The 18316-nt window shown below is 38.4% G+C and overlaps 1 protein-coding gene across 1 annotated transcript; it reads right to left on the minus strand.

The window, feature by feature from the left end:
* Positions 1-7628, minus strand: LOC122198353 (cytochrome c oxidase copper chaperone). The gene is made up of 3 exons (XM_042902970.1): positions 7416-7628; positions 5145-5233; positions 1-136 (listed from the first exon to the last, which is right to left on the minus strand). Exons 1-2 carry the CDS (start codon positions 7520-7522, stop codon positions 5149-5151), a joined length of 192 nt encoding a protein of 63 aa, XP_042758904.1. The 5' UTR covers positions 7523-7628; the 3' UTR covers positions 1-136; positions 5145-5148.
* Between the last annotated feature and the right edge of the window lie 10688 nt (positions 7629-18316).

Genomic DNA, 18316 nt, shown 5'->3' on the forward strand with positions numbered 1-18316 from the left:
TTTCTGACCAGAGATAATTTCCTTTTTCTAAAAATAAGTTATAAATACTTTTTCCATTTATCAAAGTTCCACAAATTCCCAAAATTATTGAATCTTCTTCATTCTTCAGGAATTATTCATTCACAGAGTAAACCACCTACAAAAAAAAATTATATTAGAAAATTAGATTTTAAACATCATGCCAGACCTATGGAATTAGGGAATTAAGACCAGTAGAAATGAATGCCTCAGCCAAGTATATTAACCAATTGCCACAATAATTCTAAACCAGTCATGAAATAAAAGACACAGTCTTAAATTCTAGTTTTGCCTAAAAAGCCTCACTGAAACTGTTCAATCCAATACATTTTTTCATCTTTAGAAGTCTGTTAAAGTAAAAACTATACATATTTATTTATTTACTCAAAAATATCATCCCAAAAAGTCCAGAGCAGTGTATTTTTACAGATATTCAAGAGAAGAGACTTTGCAAACCCTTCGTTGCTGATTCAAGTATGTTTGGCAAAGATCCACGAAGTCGATGGCAAAAGGTCAGTTCTGTATACAAGGTGCTTCCTGTGGAAAGTTACTCACTTTATCCCCAGGGCAAAATAAGGGTAATGTTTTGAATCCACTTAGAAATCAGAAAGGGAGAGTAGGAGAGGATAGGGTTGCTGGTCTAAGTCAATCACTACCATGCTTCTCTCCAAACAGTTCTCACCCACCCTCACCCCCAGTCCCTATCCCAGAAGGCAGAGAGAACAATGCTTCAAAAAGTAATTTGGGCTAGCCAATTCTTCAAGTCCAATGAAAGTGCTTCCTTCATCTAGCTATTATTATTCCCAGCATGTGGTTTAGAAAAGATAAGCCTGATCAACAACACAAACATCTTACCTGTTTTCTAAAAGGCTAAAAGGAAGAATACACTTAAGGAAGGGTTTGAGCAGGAAAGATAACCAAAAATGAAGCCACTCAACATTGTAAGAGACAGCAGTCCACAGCACTGTTACCTCTTTTGCCACTAACTATATCTCAGGAGGGGCTACTCTGGAAAGCTTCTGGATGTCAACCTCTTGGTTATATATCTGGGTGTAAAGTCCTTGACAGAAGAGACCTTTCTCATGCTGGCATTTTCTAGGTATTAAACAATAAATATCTATTGAATAAATAAATGTTTAAATAGCAAGGAAGGAAACTTTTGCTGGATTTTGTTGGAAACATATTTTCATACATAATCAGTTGTATGTGTGTATATGAAATCAGCATATTTTAAGCATACTTTAACCAACTATTAAGTTCTGTTAAATAGTAAATACTGAGTATCCCCACTGCCTGGTGCTAGTCCTTTCATTTCTTTCAATGATTTTAGCACCCAAACTGGGTTCTCAAGGTTCCTTCTGACTCCTAAAGGCAGAAAAACAGACACTAGCTGTTAATGTTCCTCTTTAACATTTCTAAGTAGGTTCTAGGTTCCTCTAGTTTTTCTTTCAGTAAAAGAAATAGCCTAAGATAAAAGAAAGTGTTTAGAATCACCACCATCACCCACTTATTTTTCCTTAAGAGCAGTTTTCAAGTCACTGCCTTTGCTACTATTAAATCTTTAGATAGTTTATACTTAGCAATATCCCTGCTACTTCTTCAGCTTAAACCAATGGTTCCTTAAGAAGGGTCCACCTGAAAATTATCTAGGAGTTTGAGTCAACAGGAGATCAGGGCCCAGGGCTTGTGAATTTTGGAAAACAGTCCTCAGGTGATTACAGGGTGCACCTCTGGCTGAATGTAGCCCACATTTATATTAACTCCCAATCTACTAAATTCAAGGTACAGTTAAGACCTGTCTTATTTAGGATATAACATTAAAATCTACAAAGGTTTTTGAAGTAAGGAACTTTCATGATCATTATTGGTAAGATCTAGGTTTGCAAAAATATTTTTCCTTTGAAGCTATCATCAGAAAAATGTGGTCTAATAGTCTAAGAGATATCAATTTAGTTCGGTTTATCTTATAACAATGTAGACAGTAGTGTTGGATTTTATAGCCAATGACCTGGTTATTGAGTTATATATACCTACACATTTCAGCAACAGGTCTTTCTAATTTACATTCATAATAAAGTTTTAGGATTGAAGACCAAGACTATGTGCAGTCCTAAAAATGAGTAGGCTGGTAACCAGATCTCATTAAGTGCAAGGAATGAAGTGTAAAGCATCCACGCTTTGGGGAACATAAAAGACCTAGACTCTAGTTTTAATTCCACCAGCTACCCATTCTTAACTTGGGCAAGTCTTTTTTTGACTTCACTTTTTGTCCATTTCCCAATGGGGGTTGGGGAAATAGGATACCTGGGACCAAAGCAGATCCAAACACCTGTTCCTCTTCCAAAAGCAGTAGTACGCTGAAAATGAAAACATGACATCTGAATTCTAAGAGAGGCCCTACATGGATTCAGATTGTTCTTGCCATAATTGGGATTCAAAAACACATAATCAGGTCATATAACCAACAGACCTCAATTGGATGTCTGCTATCCACAACTCCCAACATATGGGCTATTCCGTTCTGGCTTCTATTTGATAGTTTACAAATCCTATTTGTACACCTGTCATTTAATCATCACAATGACTCTTTGAAGTAAACTAAGGTTCAGAAAGTTAAGGACTTGCCCAAGACCACACAATCAGTTAAACATCAGGTTTTCTAAGTCCAAAGCTCTTGCATTTTCTTTTACACACAAATGAAGTACACAGGTATCCCTCTCACTTTGTCCCAATAATATAAAGAAAACTATGATATTTTCTAGTCCTTGTGAATTTGTGCTAATTATGACAATAGTTGTAGCACTTTTGTGGTAGACATGAAGTCCAAGAGATGCTTCTGATGCTCCTAAAATTAGCATTTTTAAAAATCACCCTTTTTATCAAGACAGGCTTGGTATTAGCACCAACACTTTATACCACTGCCTAGGAAAAGAGTAAGAATATAAACAAGGAAACCGTGTACAAATGTTGACATTCCAGGTCTTTAAAAATAATTAATAGGTATAATTATACTTTTAAAGAACACCCCCTCCCCCCCACACACACACCCAAACTTACTTATTTTACAAAATGATTCACTATGGAATTTCTTTAAATAACCATGTAATCTAAAAGCCACTTAAGTATGTCATGTACACACAGAGTAGATATACCATACTAAATATAAAAATCACAAAATATGTTATGGGTCTTTTTATAAATTAAAAAAGTGAAATCCACAGAGGTTTAATGTATTGATGAATGTTAAATGTAGCTGAAGCAAAATACATGCTAAGCTTGACAATCAAAATTAAGCCTCAGGACTTTCAGCCTAGACTATTTTCTACTACATAGTGATACTTCTTATCAGCTTGGAACAGGTTCCTTATCTGTCCTTTTTTTACAGCTCAATGAGTAAGACTAGCTATGTATGAAATTCTAAAGAGGCAGTAGAGAGGTGAAAGAGAAAGAAACCAGGCTATTACTGTTATATTAGTATGTGACTTTGACATTATCTCTCAGCTATTATTAAGTTAAAACTGGCAGTGTGATATGGATGTTGGGCAGTGGAAGGGATAGGCAAAAAGCAGAGGGAATCTGCCTGGAGACAAGAGGTTGCAGATCTGATCCTGCAACTCACCTTGGAAGTCATTCCATATCTATAGGCCTTAGTTCCTCATTTATTTATTCATTTAATTAATATTCCTCTGTTGAGCACCTACTATGTGACAGGCAAAATTATAGGTCCTGGGAATATGACAGTGAGTAAAGCAGAAAATTCTTTTTTTTTTTTTCTATTAGAAAACCAGTATGTTCTGAAATTTTTTATTTATTTATTTTTTAATTTAAATTTTAGTTAACATACAGTGCAATACTGGTTTCAGGAGTAGAATTCAGTGCTTCATCAGTTACATACAATACCCAGTGTTCATGACAACAAATGCCCTCCTTAGTACCCATGTTTTACAAAATGTTTATTGATTTATTTTGAGAGAGACAGAGAGAGAATGAGCAAGCAGAGGAAGGGCAGAGAGAGGGAGAGAGAGAATCCCAAACATGTTCTGAGTTGTTCCCCATAGAGCATGACTCAGGGCTCCATCTCATAAACTGTGAGATCATGACCTAAGCCAAAGTCAAGAGTCAGATGCTCAACTGACGGAGCCACCCAGGCACCCCAAGCAGAAAATTCTTCTCAGAGCTTACATTGTAGTTGCAGTAAAACAATGCAGATAATAAATACATACCTAATATGCTGGCAGTGATGTTAAGAGTAGCCACTAGCCCTATGTGGCTATTAAAATTAAAATTAAATAAAACTAAAAATTCAGTTCTTCAGTTTTACTACCACATTTTAAGGGCTCAGTAGCCACACAGGGCTAGTGGCTACCAGAGTGGAGACTGAAGGTACAGAATATTTTCATTATCACAGCAAGTTCTACTGGATAGTGCTGGGACAGAGTGATGGGGAAGGGATGCTATTTCAGATGGGAGTGTTGAGTGAAAGCATCTCTAATAAGGAGACTATGGGACAGAGACCTAGGAATGGGTTAAGTTGCTATCTGAAGAAAGAGTTCCAAACAAAAGATCATTTATCTGTGGTATTGCTGTATACACATAACTTAAAGTCCCTTTCAGCATTAAAATTTGGATTCAAAGTTCTTTTAAAAAATGGTCTGAGGTTTTAGTATTATTAGAAGCATGGTACAAAAGAAATAGCAATAATTCTATTTTTCTTTTGCAGAAAGCAATGCTTCCATGTACTGCCTACTCCCTATTTAAAAGACCCACATCAGAAACAAGGAATAAAGAATATTTTCCTTTTAGTTCCTTTAAGTCAGACAACTGAATATTTTGAACTTCCAAAACCATTATTCCTTCTGACTCTAACATAACTCTAAAGGCTTTTATCAAGCCCCTTTTTGAAAGATACATTCTCCCCTCCTTAAATCCACTGAATGATTCTCACCTTATTAGCATCATTTACTCCCTACATTAGAAACTGAAAATTATTTTTTAAGTATACTTAAGCATCCAGGTGAATTACCTTTTGAATAGAATGTTCTCTGGTGACTGCTAAATCTATAAAGCACAAATTTGAAGCAATAACCCTATGTATTATCTTCCCAATCAGAAAGTATCATGCTCACCATTTCATATCTTAAATCCTAGGGCTCTCATGCATTCCTTGTGGGCCTCAATTAGGTGTCCACAGTGCTCTTCTCCTTTCTCAATGATGCTATAAAACAAAATGTACTTGTTATCTAACAAAGTAGGCATTAGTACATTAATAGTAAATATGCATGACAGTGATGGGGAATGAGGCAGAACATGGATCTGATGGAATGTAGTTGGACTTAAAGAAATAATTATGCATATCAAATATTGCCTCTAGTTCATATCAAAGGAACAATACAGTTCTCTAATGAAATTGATCATCTGAATACAATACTTATGTTAAAAAAATTTTTTTAGGGGCACCTGGGTGGCTCAGTCGGTTAAGCGGCCGACTTCAGCTCAGGTCATGATCTCGCGGTCTGTGAGTTCGAGCCCCGCATCGGGCTCTGTGCTGACAGCTCAGAGCCTGGAGCCTGTTTCCGATTCTGTGTCTCCCTCTCTCTGGCCCTCCCCCGTTCATGCTCTCTCTGTCTCAAAAATAAATAAACGTTAAAAAAAAAAAATTAAAAAAAATTTTTTTTAATGTTTATTCATTTTTGAGAGACAGAGCATGAACGGGGGAGGAGCAGAGAGGGAGGCAGACAGAATTGGAAGCAGGCTCCAGGCTCTGAGCTGGTAGCACAGAGCTCCAAGCGGGGCAAACCCACCAACCTCAGATCACGGCAAAGCTTAACCAACCGAGCCACTCAGGCGCCCCTGAATACAATACTTAAGTTAAATGAAGGACAGAGAGAGGAATTGAATTTTTTGCCTATCACAGAGGAATTAACTATTTTATTCTGCTCTACATTCAAATAGACCTAAATGAATCTCCTTCTAATCATAATACACCCAACAACATAAACGGCAAGATCTGGCAGGCAACAGCAAGCAGCCTGATGAGCCTCCCTCACAATGATCAAAGAACTTTTTACACTAAGTAAAATCTAGGATCACACAGCTTTTTATTTCTAGGGCCTGAAAATGTAATTTTAGCAAAGATCAAGTTAAGCCAAATTTAATTACAAGAAAAAACTGACTCCTGACTATTGATATTTTGGCATAGACAATTAATGCAAAAGCAATTTGAAGGATAGGTTCTCCTTCTTTAGAGATCCAAATCCTATACATCCTTCAATTGCGCAATGAATAGCTCATTCATTACAAATGAATGAATGTTTGGTGAAGATAACAGCTAGTATTCCCTGATCATTTTTTGAATACTGTGTAAGACCTGTATCATTAAACCTTACAGGAATCCTAGAGGCAGACACACTTTTATTAGGCCCATTTTACAGACATAGGAGGCAGGTGTGTTAAATAATTTACTCAAAGTCGCAAAGTTGGTGGACCAGATTCAAACCTTGACTCTGGATTCCAAGTTCTTAGTCATGACACATTACTAGCTTTAGATTCAATAAGCACTTACTGTTAACTATGAAAGCAATTTCAGTATCAGATTGTAGTCTTTCAATTCTCCCTTCACAGTATTATTTGAAAAGTACTGAGTATTAATAAAAAGCACCGCTTTCCTATAACTCTTAACTCCATTATGCCACTTGTGATTATTTTATGAGGGCAAAAAAGAGGGAGAGGTTTACAATTCACATTTTCTGAGCATTCCCCCTAATGAGATTTGTTCCACAACAGAGGTTGTATAGAATGAGAACAAACAAAACCGTTTGTGGGTTGACAGGAATTCAGATGTGCTAGCCTGAATACTGTCACCTATGTCAGACTGTCTGATTTTTAATTCACCTACCCGGGAGTGGGGGGATAGGGGGGAGGTAAGGGGAACTCTTCAGTACTTTAAGAAATGTACCGGGTCCCACTATGCCAAAATTTTACCAGAAAATTTTACTCTTTTGTCTTGCCAAATCTTCCATCACAGCCCATACATACCACGTGGTAATAGCAATCATTAGTATCTCCACTACCTATAAGCTTCTTTAAATCAAGTAGCATCTTTACGTCTTTAGTAGACCTAAGGCAGTGCTTGACACAGAAACAGATGCTCAAAAACCCTATGAGTGAGTGTGCGAAGCGAGCCCGGTTCAATCTGACCTCTCTCCTAACCTTTCATCCATCTTTCGGGGCTGGGCTACGGGCTCAGTCAACAGACACAGTACTGGGTCCTCTAACTCTCAAAACTGCAGCACGGCAAAGCTCGGACCAGTGAAAGCCCAAGGCCGGGCAGGGCACGGAGGTACCGGAAGGCAGCGCATGGGGCCTGCCCGCCGCTCCCTCCCCATTTGCGCACTGACCAAGCATCGCGCGCCTTCTTGGTCTCCGGACAGGCGCAGCAGGGCTTCAGCGGCTTCTTCTCCTGTGACTCAGCCGGGGCAGGGCTTGCGGCCGCCAGACCTGGCATCTTGCAAGCCTACAGCAGTAACTAGCACAGCTACCCTAAACTCTCCCAGGCTCGGCGAACGCCGATTTGCCTTCAGTCACTTCCGGCAGTGGCTCTACAAGGCACAGGAAGTCCTGCCTCTCTCAGACGGAGGGGGAGTTAGGAGGGGGAGAAAAAAGATTTAAAACGGCGCGTGCGCAGAGAGGCTAAATGAAGGGCGCTTCTTTCGCGCAGGCGCAGAGGCGGGATGAAAGGGCAAAGAATTTGTCAATCAACTTGAGGAAGACTGGAAAAAGGAAAAAGTAGTGAGATGGTAACTCGTATCTCTTAACCTCTCAATCTACCAATGGAAAACTGAAGCCCAAGAAGGTGAGATGACTTGTCCACCCTAAACAAAAGAAACACGAGTGAAAGCCAGTTTCCCTTGAGTAACAGATTAGTTCCACATAGTTCATGCTGGAGTTATTATCTGCCTTCTCCCCTCCCCGCCCCCACCTCCATCTCTTTTCTTCTGGTTTAGTTAAAAATGATCAGCAAAGAGCTTTGAACAATCCAATCCACAAATGTGAGGGGAAAATTCTAATACTCATACCATACCCAATACACTATTTTATAGCTCCCTTTCTAACTGATTTGATTTCAGTATGAATTGTTAATCATAGGGCAAATATACCAGTTAATAAAATTGAAAAATGACTTTTCCTTGGCATTTCTTGAGTTCAATTAGGTATATAAGTAAACTGGCACCTACTATTTGCAATTGTGGGGATTTTTTTCATGCAGAAAATTGTTGGGAAAAGAATGAACATATTACTTTTTACCTTATTATTTTTTTAAATTTATTTATTTATTTAGAGAGCACAAGTGGGAGGAGGGGCAGAGAGAGAGGTCAGAGAGAATTCCAAGCAGGCTCTGCGATTTCAGTACAGAGCTGGAGGCAGGCCTCTTTCCACCAACTCCTGACATCATGACCTGAGCTAAAATCAAGAGTCAGTTAAGCAACGGACTGAGCCACCCAGGTGCCCCTGGACTTATTTTTTAGAGCAGGACTTCAAAGCATAGTTCAAATAGCTGCCTAGTATATTTTAGGTAATAAAACTTTCAGTGTCACCTAACCAAGGTTTGTTTCTGTATTTCAGAGATTTAGCTCAGGGAATCCGTATGTATGTCTATGAACTGGTGCTATATACCTTTTTTTTTTTTTTTTTTTTTTTTGAGAGAGAGAGAGAGAGAAAGAGAGAGCACGTGAGTGGGGTAGGAGGAGAGAGAGAGGGAGAGAATCTCAAGCAGACTCCACACTTAGCGCAGAGCCTGATGCAGGGCTTGAACCAACGGCAAGATCATGACCTGAGTCAAAATCAAGAGTTGGATGCTTAAATGACTGAGCCGTCCAGGTGCCCCTGTGAACTGGTGCTATATGGAAGTAATTTCTCTATGTGTATTTTCCAAGTTACTAAAACATCCCCATTTTGTCATCTAAAAACTTTTAATAAGCATGATTTTTACTTCATTATAGATTGATATGTTTACTAATAACAACATATTGTCCTTATATTCTCCTAGACTCACCTTTATCCACTATTATCAGTTCTTTCAACTAGGTGTTTGCTACTGCTATTTAGTATCTTGCTATTGAGACAGTGCTTCTTGGACTAGCAACATCAACATCACTTTGGAAGGTAATGTACAATAAACATGGCTGAACAAATCAATGGGGAAAAGAAAACAAACTGAAGAAAATTAAACACCACATCAAAGGGTGGGGTTCTGGATGCATTAAAAGTCTACATGTGAAAGGTCAAACTAAGAAATCAATGAAAGGTAGTGATAGTGGAGGAGCTTATCTCTTTTTTTAAAATAATCTTCCCAACTTTAGGGGTGCCTGGCTGACTCGGTGGAGTGTTTGACTCTAGATCTTTGGGTTGTGAGTTTGAACCTCACCCCATTGGGTGTAAGGTCACTTAAAAATAAAATCTTAAAAAAAAAATCCCAACTTTGATAGCACGTCTCTGTTACTTAGGGCTCCAAAATACATTAATATAAAGTTGGTAGAGGTTATCTTTATACTGAGGGGTGGTGTACATCTGATGGCATTTCAAAAGCACAAATTTTGTCAACACAAATTGAACAAACTTTTAGAATCTCTAAAAGTAAAGAAAGAGAGTTTTATTTGAGCCCAAGTTAGGACAGCTGCCCAGGAAACACATTCTTCATAGGAATGAAAGTACTCTGGAGAATGAACAATTTTTACAGGGTATATACTTCTTTACATCTCAAAAGATGATAGATTAGCATATAGGCAGGAATCATGAATTTTATCATAAAGGAATGCAGGGAACAAGAACACTGATTGATATCTCAAGAACAGGATGGGTTTTCCTTTGTGCTACTCATTCACAAAGCAGATGTACAATGCACGTGTGGCAGTCCATAAATCAGGCTTTTGGTTTGAACAAAGTTTATATACCATCATGCTAACTTAGAAAAAAATCTAAAATGGCTTCCCTTGTCCATCAGGTCTTTAGAGAGTTTTTCACTCATCATAAGTAAATATATATATATATATATATATATATATATATATATATATATATACACACACATATATATATATTTTTTTTACATCAAAATAAAGGCTTAAGGTTTTACATAGGACATGTTAAATTAATTAAACAAACCAATAGACTGATGTGGCGCTAATGCTGCAGTGGCCTACACTAAGCAAACCAAAATCTAAACCTACAAATACCTCAAGTTTACAAAATCAAAAGGCTAAGGACAACCAATCACAGCCAACTAGGATTTACGCTGTAGCCAATCAATAATTTCCTTACTTTTCTTCCACTTTTTCTCTGTAGAAGCCTCTCTCTGTGCTCCAGTAGTGCAGCAAGCATTCCTAACCATTTCTGCTGCTCATTTTGAACGAATTTTTGCCCCTAAAAATCTTAATATATCTCAGTTTATCTTTTAATAGAAACTATAGACAAATTTAACAAATAATGAATGGGTCAAAGATATTTGAAATATCTAAATCCAACAAGGGATTGATTCTAGAATATTTAAGGAACTTCTAGAAAGTAATGATAAGAGAATAGCAACCCCAATAGAGAAATGGAAAAGGGATATGAACAGACAGTATATAGAAGCAGAAATATTCAAACAACTTGTTTTTGTTTGCCTACTTATTAAAGGCAAGAGAATATGTAGAATACACAGAAGAGAAAAACTGAGGCCAACACTCATAAAAAGAGCTATTCCAAAGGAGTACTGGTCATAGAAATAGAAAATAAAACAACAATGAGGTATCACTTTATACCCATTAGACTGACAAAAATTAGCAAACTGAATAATGCCAAGTACTAGTAAGGATGCAGGAATCCTCCCAGGTGACTGTTGGGAATGTGGAATGGTCTTGCCATTTTGGAGGGCAGTTAGTCAGTATCCAGTTAATTTAAGAATAGGTGCATATTCTGTGATTCAGCAATTCTATTTCTGGATCTGTATTGAGAAGAACTTCCCAGCAAGTCCATAAGGGAACGTATATGGGAATAATTGTCACAGCATGCTTCTGTGGCAGAGAACTGGAGGCAATGTGGGCATTCATGACTGTGGGGGTGGATAGGGAAATGGAGTGTACTGTGCACACAGTGGAAGAAATTGACAACATACACACAATAACATAGAAAAATTTTTTGAAGCGTATGGGTAGTGAAAAAAGGTAAGAAAGAGAATGGATACATAGCCCAATACCATTCACATAAAATTAAAGAAGGGGTACGAAAACCAAAATTACACACAAGAATACATATGTATAAAAAGACTTGCTTTTGACAGAATGGGGGAAGAGAATAGGGATAAATGAAAATAAATAAAGTGACCTTGCAGGGACCAATGATGACAATGTGTGCACAGAGTAGGATAAAGAAGTCAATTATCTACATTTGAAAAACAAGGAAAACTACACTGGTCACATCCCACTAAATGTACTTTGGAAAACACTGCTTCATGGGTAGCAAATGAATTTAATAATTTTGATGTCCTTTTTCATTACCCTTTTAGGTGATATGGAACAAAGTTAAGTTTTATTTGAAGAGCTTAAGTCATGTCCTTGCTTTTAAGTAAAAAATAATGATTTTGTCATAAAGAGATATTGTGAATTTGCAGATGACATGCTTTGATCTTATCATACTCATTTTGGTGCCCCAACAGCAGTTAGCACATGTTAGACACAGCATAAAGTTTTATTTAGACAAATTATTCCCAAGAAAGCTTTATTTTGCCCTGTTACTACAAAGAATCTAGAAGTATTTTTTCCCATAGAAAAATCTCTTATCCAGGAGTGTCTGGGTGGCTCAGTCAGTTCAGTGTCTGACTTTTGATCTCAGCTCAGGTCTTGATCTCAGGGTTTTGAGTTTGGGCTGGCATTGGGCACAGTGTGGGCCCTCACGTTGGCCCCTGCATTGGGTGAAAAAGAAAAGATCTCTTAAATAAGCAGAGAAACAAATGTTGAACTGATTTTTCCCTCTAGTAATATCCAATAACCCCCATATTGGCACTGATAATTCTTTTTTCCTTTTGTTATGAATATAATTTATTGTCAAATTGGCTTACATACAACAGGCAGTGCTCATCCCCAAAAGTGCCCTCCTCAATGCCCATCACCCTTTTTCCCCTCTTCCCTACCCCCCACCAACCCTCAGTTTGTTTTCTGTATTTAAGAGTCTCTTGTGGTTTGCCTCCCTTCCTCTCTGTTTGTAACTATTTTTCCCCCTCCCTTCCCCCATGGTCTTCTGTTAAGTTTCTTAAGATCCACATATGAGTGAAAACAAATGATATCTGTCCTTCTCTGACTGACTTATTTCACTCAGCATAATACTTTCCAGTCCCATCCATGTTGCTGCAAATGGAATGATTTCATTCTTTCTCATTGCTAAGTACTATCCCATTATATATATAAACCACATCTTCTTTATCCATTCATCAGTTGATGGATATTTAGGCTCTTTCCATAATTTAGCTATTGTTGAAAGCACTGCTATAAACATTGGGGTACACGTGACCCTGTGCATCAGCACTCCTGTATCCCTTGGGTACATTCCTAGTAGTGCTATTGCTGGGTTATAGGATAGATCTATTTTTAATTTTTTGAGGAACCTCCACACTGTTTTCCAGAGTGGCTGAACCAGTTTGCATTCCCCCAACAGTGCAAGAGGGTTCCTGTTTCTCCCCATCCTCGCCAGCATCTGTAGTTTCCTGATTTGTTCATTTTACCCACTCTGACTGGTATGAGGTGGTTTCTCAAGTGGCTTTAATTTATATTTCCCTGATGATGAGTGACATTGAGCATCTTTTCATGTGTCTGTTGCCCATCTGGATGTCTTCTTTGGAAAATTGTCCTTTCATGTCTTCTGACCATTTCTTCACTAGATTATTTGGGTTTTTTGGGGTGTTTGGTATAGATTTTTGGATACTAGCCCTTTATCTGATACATCATTTGCAAATATCTTTGCCCATTCCATCAGTTGACTTTTAGTTTTGTTGATTGTTTCCTTTGCAGTGCAGAAGCTTTTTATCTTCATGAGGTCCCAATGTTCATTTTTGCTTTTAATTCCCTTGCCTTTGGAGATGTGTTGAGTAAGAAATTGCTGCGACTGAGGTCAAAGAGGTTGTTGCCTGCTTTCGCCTCTAGGGTTTTGGTGGTTTCCTGTCTCACGTTTAGGTCTTTCATCTATTTTGAGTTTATTTTTGTGTATGGTGTAAGAAAGTGGTCTAGTTTCATTGTTCTGCATGTTGCTGTCCAGCTCTACCAGTGGCATTTTCTAAAGAGACTGTCTTTTTTCCATTGGATGCTCTTTCCTGCTTTGTCAAAGATTAGTCGGTCATACATTTGTGGATCCATTTCTGGGTTCTCTATTCTATTCCACTGGTCTATGTGTCTGTTTTTGTGCCAATACTATACTGTCTTTATGATTATAGCTTTGTAGTAGAGGCTAAAGTCTGGGACTGTGATGCCTCCTGCTTTGGTTTCCTTCTTCAATATTATTTTGGCTATTCAGGGACTTTTGTGGTTTGATACAAATTTTAGGATTGTTTGTTTTAGCTTTGAGAAGAATGCCAGTGCAATTTTGATTGGGATTGCATTGAATGTGTAGATTGCTTTGGGTAGCATTGACATTTTAACAATATTTATTCTTCCAATCCATGAGCATGGAGTGTTTTTCCATTTCTTTGTGTCTTCTTCAATTTCCTTCATGAGCTTTCTATAGTTTTCAGTATACAGGTCTTTTACATTTTTGGTTCGGTTTGTTCCTAGGTATTTTATGGTTCTTGATGCAATTGTAAATGGGATCAGTTTCTTTATCTCTCTTTCTGTTACTTCATTATTGGCATATAAAAATGCAATCTATTTATGTATATTGATTTTGTACCCTGTGACTTTGCTGAATTCATGTATCAGTTCTAGGAGTCTTGGTGGAATCTTTCTGGTTTTCCATTTAGAGTATTATGTTTTCTGCAAAAAGTGAAAGTTTGACTTCTTCTTTGCCAATTTTGATGCATTTTATTTCATTTTGTTGTCTGATTGCTGAGGCTAGGACTTCCAACACTATGTTAAACAACAGTGGTGAGAGTAGACATCTATGTCATGTTCCTGATCTCAGGGGGAAAGCTCTCGGTTTTTCCCTATTGAGGATGATATTAGCTGTGGGCTTTTCATATATGGCTTTTATGAAGTTTAAGTATGTTCCTTCTATCCCAACTTTCTTGAGGGGCTTTTATTAAGAGAAGATGCTGTATTTTGTCAAATGCTTTTTCTGCATCTATTGACAGGATCATATGGTTCTTATTCTTTCTTTTATTAATGTGATGTATCACATTGATTGATTTGTGAATATTGAACCAGACCTGCAGCCCAGGAATGAATCCCATTTGATCATGGTGAATAATCCATTTTATATGCTGTTGAATTTGATTTGCTAGTATCTTGTTGAGAATTTTTGCATCCACGTTCATCAGGGATATTGGCCTGTAGTTCTGTTTTTTTATGGGGTCTCTGTCTGGTTTAGGAATCAAGGTAATGCTGGCTTCATAGAGTGAGTCTAGAAGTTTTCCTTCCATTTTTATTTTTTGGAACAGCTTGAGAAGTATAGGTATTAACTCTGCAGTTGGGTAACAGCCCCTTCTTACCCTGCCCCCACTTCCTTTAATGAGCTGTGTTCAAGATATTAACAATCTCTTAGTTTCCTCCCTGAGCACTGTGACTCTTAAAACCCTTCCAACAACTGCTTCTTCAGAATGGAGTATTCTCCTGCCCATGAAAAAGAGGACCAAAAGATATTACTTTCCAAGGTGAAATATTTAGTTGTTTATATCCAGCTACTTGCCTCTCCTCTTCTTTCAGAATGGCACAGCTACCCCACACATGTAGGTTACTTTTTCTTCTGCCTTTTAATTTATGAAGAGGTAAGCTTTAAGGTTAATGATTGGTTTTTACATTAACGTCATTCTTTACTTTTCTTACGCAGTCTAAATGTCTTAGACTTGTGGGATTGTTAGAGCAGGCGGTTAGTTAGGTTCTAACAGGATACCTGGAGGCCAGCACCGAGGAAGTTATGGCCAGTTGTTGGGAAAGTCAGAAGCCTGTCCTGGCAGCACTCCACAAGAAGCTAGATCTAACAAGAGTGAGCCAAGGTTGTGGATGCTGTTAAGAGAAACCTCTGACCAAATTAGGAAGAAAAAACATGAAACATTGTTTCCCAAGTAATAAATATTCTGACTCCTAGTTAGCAAAGGTCAATAACAAGACACCCAAACCCTCAGGGCATGCATCGCTCTCACTTTCTTTCTTGCTCTCCTATTTCCAAAGTGTACTTTTTGATTTAATAAACTTTCCTGCTTCTGTTACTCATCCACTATGCTGAGTGTGTGTCCTTGAATTCCTTCTCGTGACAGGACCAAGAACTTTCAGCAACTCCTTCAGGTCTGGCTGGGTCAGTTCCCCAGGGCCCTAGGTCTCTGGAGTTTACCCAGCAACAGGATGGTTTTAGTATTAAAGGAAACGTAGGAGTATAAAACAATGACATTTAGTATTTCCCATTCTCCCCCAAGAAAAATCTCAAAAACCCACTTCCTCCAAGAAAAACACAATTTTAGAGAGCTGTAATTAGAGATTAAATTGAGAGTAGGTGGCGTGTGGAAACTAAAATAAGATAAAAACAGAGAGGGAGGCAAACTATAAGAGACTCTTAAATACAGAGAACAAACTGGAAGGGAGGTGGATGGGGGGTTGGGTTAAATGGGTGATGGGCATTAAGGAGGGCACTTTTTGGGATGAGCACTGGGTGTCTTATGTAAGAGATGAATCACGGGGGGCGCCTGGGTGGCTCAGTCGGTTAAGCGGCCGACTTCGGCTCAGGTCATGATCTCGCGGTCCATGAGTTCGAGCCCCGCGTCGGGCTCTGTGCTGACAGCTCAGAGCCTGGAGCCTGTTTCAGATTCTGTGTCTCCCTCTCTCTGACCCTCCCCTGTTCATGCTCTGTCTCTCCCTGTCTCAAAAATAAATAAAACATTAAAAAAAAAAAAAAAAAGAGATGAATCACGGGATGAATCCTGAAGCCAATACTAAAGACTACACTGTATGTTAACTAACTTGAATTTAAATTGAAAAAAAAAAAAAAAGAGAGAGAGAGAGAGAGATTAGATTCAACCATCTGTTTTACAGAGGCAACTCAGAGGCTGGTTTGATTAGTACATTTCATATCACATTCTCACTTCCCAGTTATGATTATAATCAGCAATACATTACTATTTTAAGCCCCTGGGGCTCTTTGTTAGTGCTATTGTAATTGCTATATTAGTAGGCAGCAAGAGTTGAAAAGGTGACTGTAATGGACTTTTTTTATAGTACAGTGAATACGTTATTGTGAAGTACTGAATGGGAACATCACCTATGAATGGCACCAAGCATTCTGTGGATGACAGCCCTAGTAATGTAACAAGCAACAACTAAAATCCCTCCATGATGAAAGTGCTTAGCTATTTTTCATGCCTAACTAATTCCAGGTATGGAGACTTCACCAAGCAAGGGTGGGTAGTTGATGTTGGTAGAGGAGTGACACCATATGCTGAGACAGAAGAATTGCAGGTCCTGAATTCTCACTTCCCTAGTTAATAAGTTTGGAGGTAATTTTGTATAGTATTTACACTTCTGTCTCTGGGGATGGGGGAAAGCTTTCCAAATTTCACAGCTAAAGATGTGCAATACATTATGCTCTGTAGCTTTTCAAGAACTCTGAAGGTTTTGAAATTTTACCCAATTTGCCTACCACAGTCCCATGAATGCTAATAGAAGCCAGACAACTGTTAGGTTAGAGATAAGGGATAATTTATTTCTTACAGCCATAGCAGTAATGTGTCAGCATTTTTGTGCCAGTTCTCTGAGCCCCAATTCCCACACGGTGATGTAACGAAGGCCAGATGACATCTGCATACACACTGGGTTGCATTATAGGAAAAAAATAATGATATTAGGAAACCCAAATCTTTAATAATAGGCAGTAAGAATGTATGCCCTTTGCTCAAAGGGAGACCATCTGACTTCTAAAGTTGTTAGCAAACCTGCCCTTTGCTCCAGAATCACACACTATCTCTATTGTCCAAGGTTGTTTCCTACACAAAGGAACAAGGCAGACAGTATCCCCCTTACAAGACAAGCAGAAACACGGCCAACTGTCTCCCAACATGGGTTTTTTATTAACTTATGCCTCTCTACATTATCAAAGTTACTTTTATACAAGTAAACCACAAGACGCAGAATGTAATTTCATAAAGATTCCACATTAGTTAATTCTTGCTATATAGCAATATTAGCAAAAACCTAGTGGGAATACACATTTATTATCTCAGTTTTTTATAGTTAGGAATCTAGACATGGCTTAAGTAGCTCCTCTGATTAGGGTCTCACAAGACTACAATCAAGATATTGGATGAAACTGTGGTCTTATCTGAGGTTCTAATGGGGAAGGATATCCTTTTTTTTTTTTAAGTATGTATGTACATATGTATTTTTTCTAATGTATATATGTATGTATGTATTTAGAGAGTGTGAGCAGGGGAGGGACAGAGAGAGAGGGAGAGAGAGGGAGAGAGAGGATCCCAGGTAGACTCCATGCTGTCCACGCAGAGCCCAACATTGGGCTTGAACTCATGATCCATGAGATCATGATCTGAGCCGAAATCAAGAGATGGATGCTCAACCCACTGAGCCACCCACATGCCCTGGGAAGGATATGCTTTTAATTTCACTCAAGTTGTTGGCACAATTCAGTTTCCTGCAGTTGTAGGATTGAAGGATTTGGTTTCTTGCTGGCTGTGGGTTGGAGGCTGCCCTCAGCTCCAAGAGGATCAGTACTTTGGTACGTAGGGTCCCCAACATGGCTACTTGCTTCCTCCCAGCAAGGGAGAGAGTGAGCAACTCCTGTAAAATGGCCAGTACAGTCTATGTAAGACATTCACATAGTCACTTATCTCATCACATTTGACATATTTATTGGTGAATGTCTTCCAGTGTATTTATGGAGGGGGCTGGTTGTTGGCTACTTAAGATTAATTTATGTGATTCAGTGAGGTAAGTCTTTCTGAGGGGACATTTTAGCGAGAACTTGAATGATAAGTCAGCAGCGGTAAGATGGGGGGGCCAGGGGTGAGGAGCATTCTGGGGAAAATGGACAGAAAGTGGAAATGTAGCTATGCCCACAGACAGAAAAATATCATCACACCATACAACATTGTATTTTATTTGTTTCTGGGTCTGTTTTC

The sequence above is a fragment of the Panthera leo genome, chromosome C2 (genome assembly GCF_018350215.1).
Source record: "Panthera leo isolate Ple1 chromosome C2, P.leo_Ple1_pat1.1, whole genome shotgun sequence".
Classification (NCBI taxonomy): domain Eukaryota; kingdom Metazoa; phylum Chordata; class Mammalia; order Carnivora; family Felidae; genus Panthera; species Panthera leo.

Excerpts from the sequence above, each read along its gene's own strand:
- LOC122198353 (XM_042902970.1), bottom strand. The coding sequence starts at position 7,522 with ATGCCAGGTCTGGCGGCCGCAAGCCCTGCCCCGGCTGAGTCACAGGAG. Across the intron at positions 5,234-7,415 it reads AAGAAGGCGCGCGATGCTTG|CATCATTGAGAAAGGAGAAG; the intron begins GTCAGTGCGCAA and ends TTTGTTTTATAG.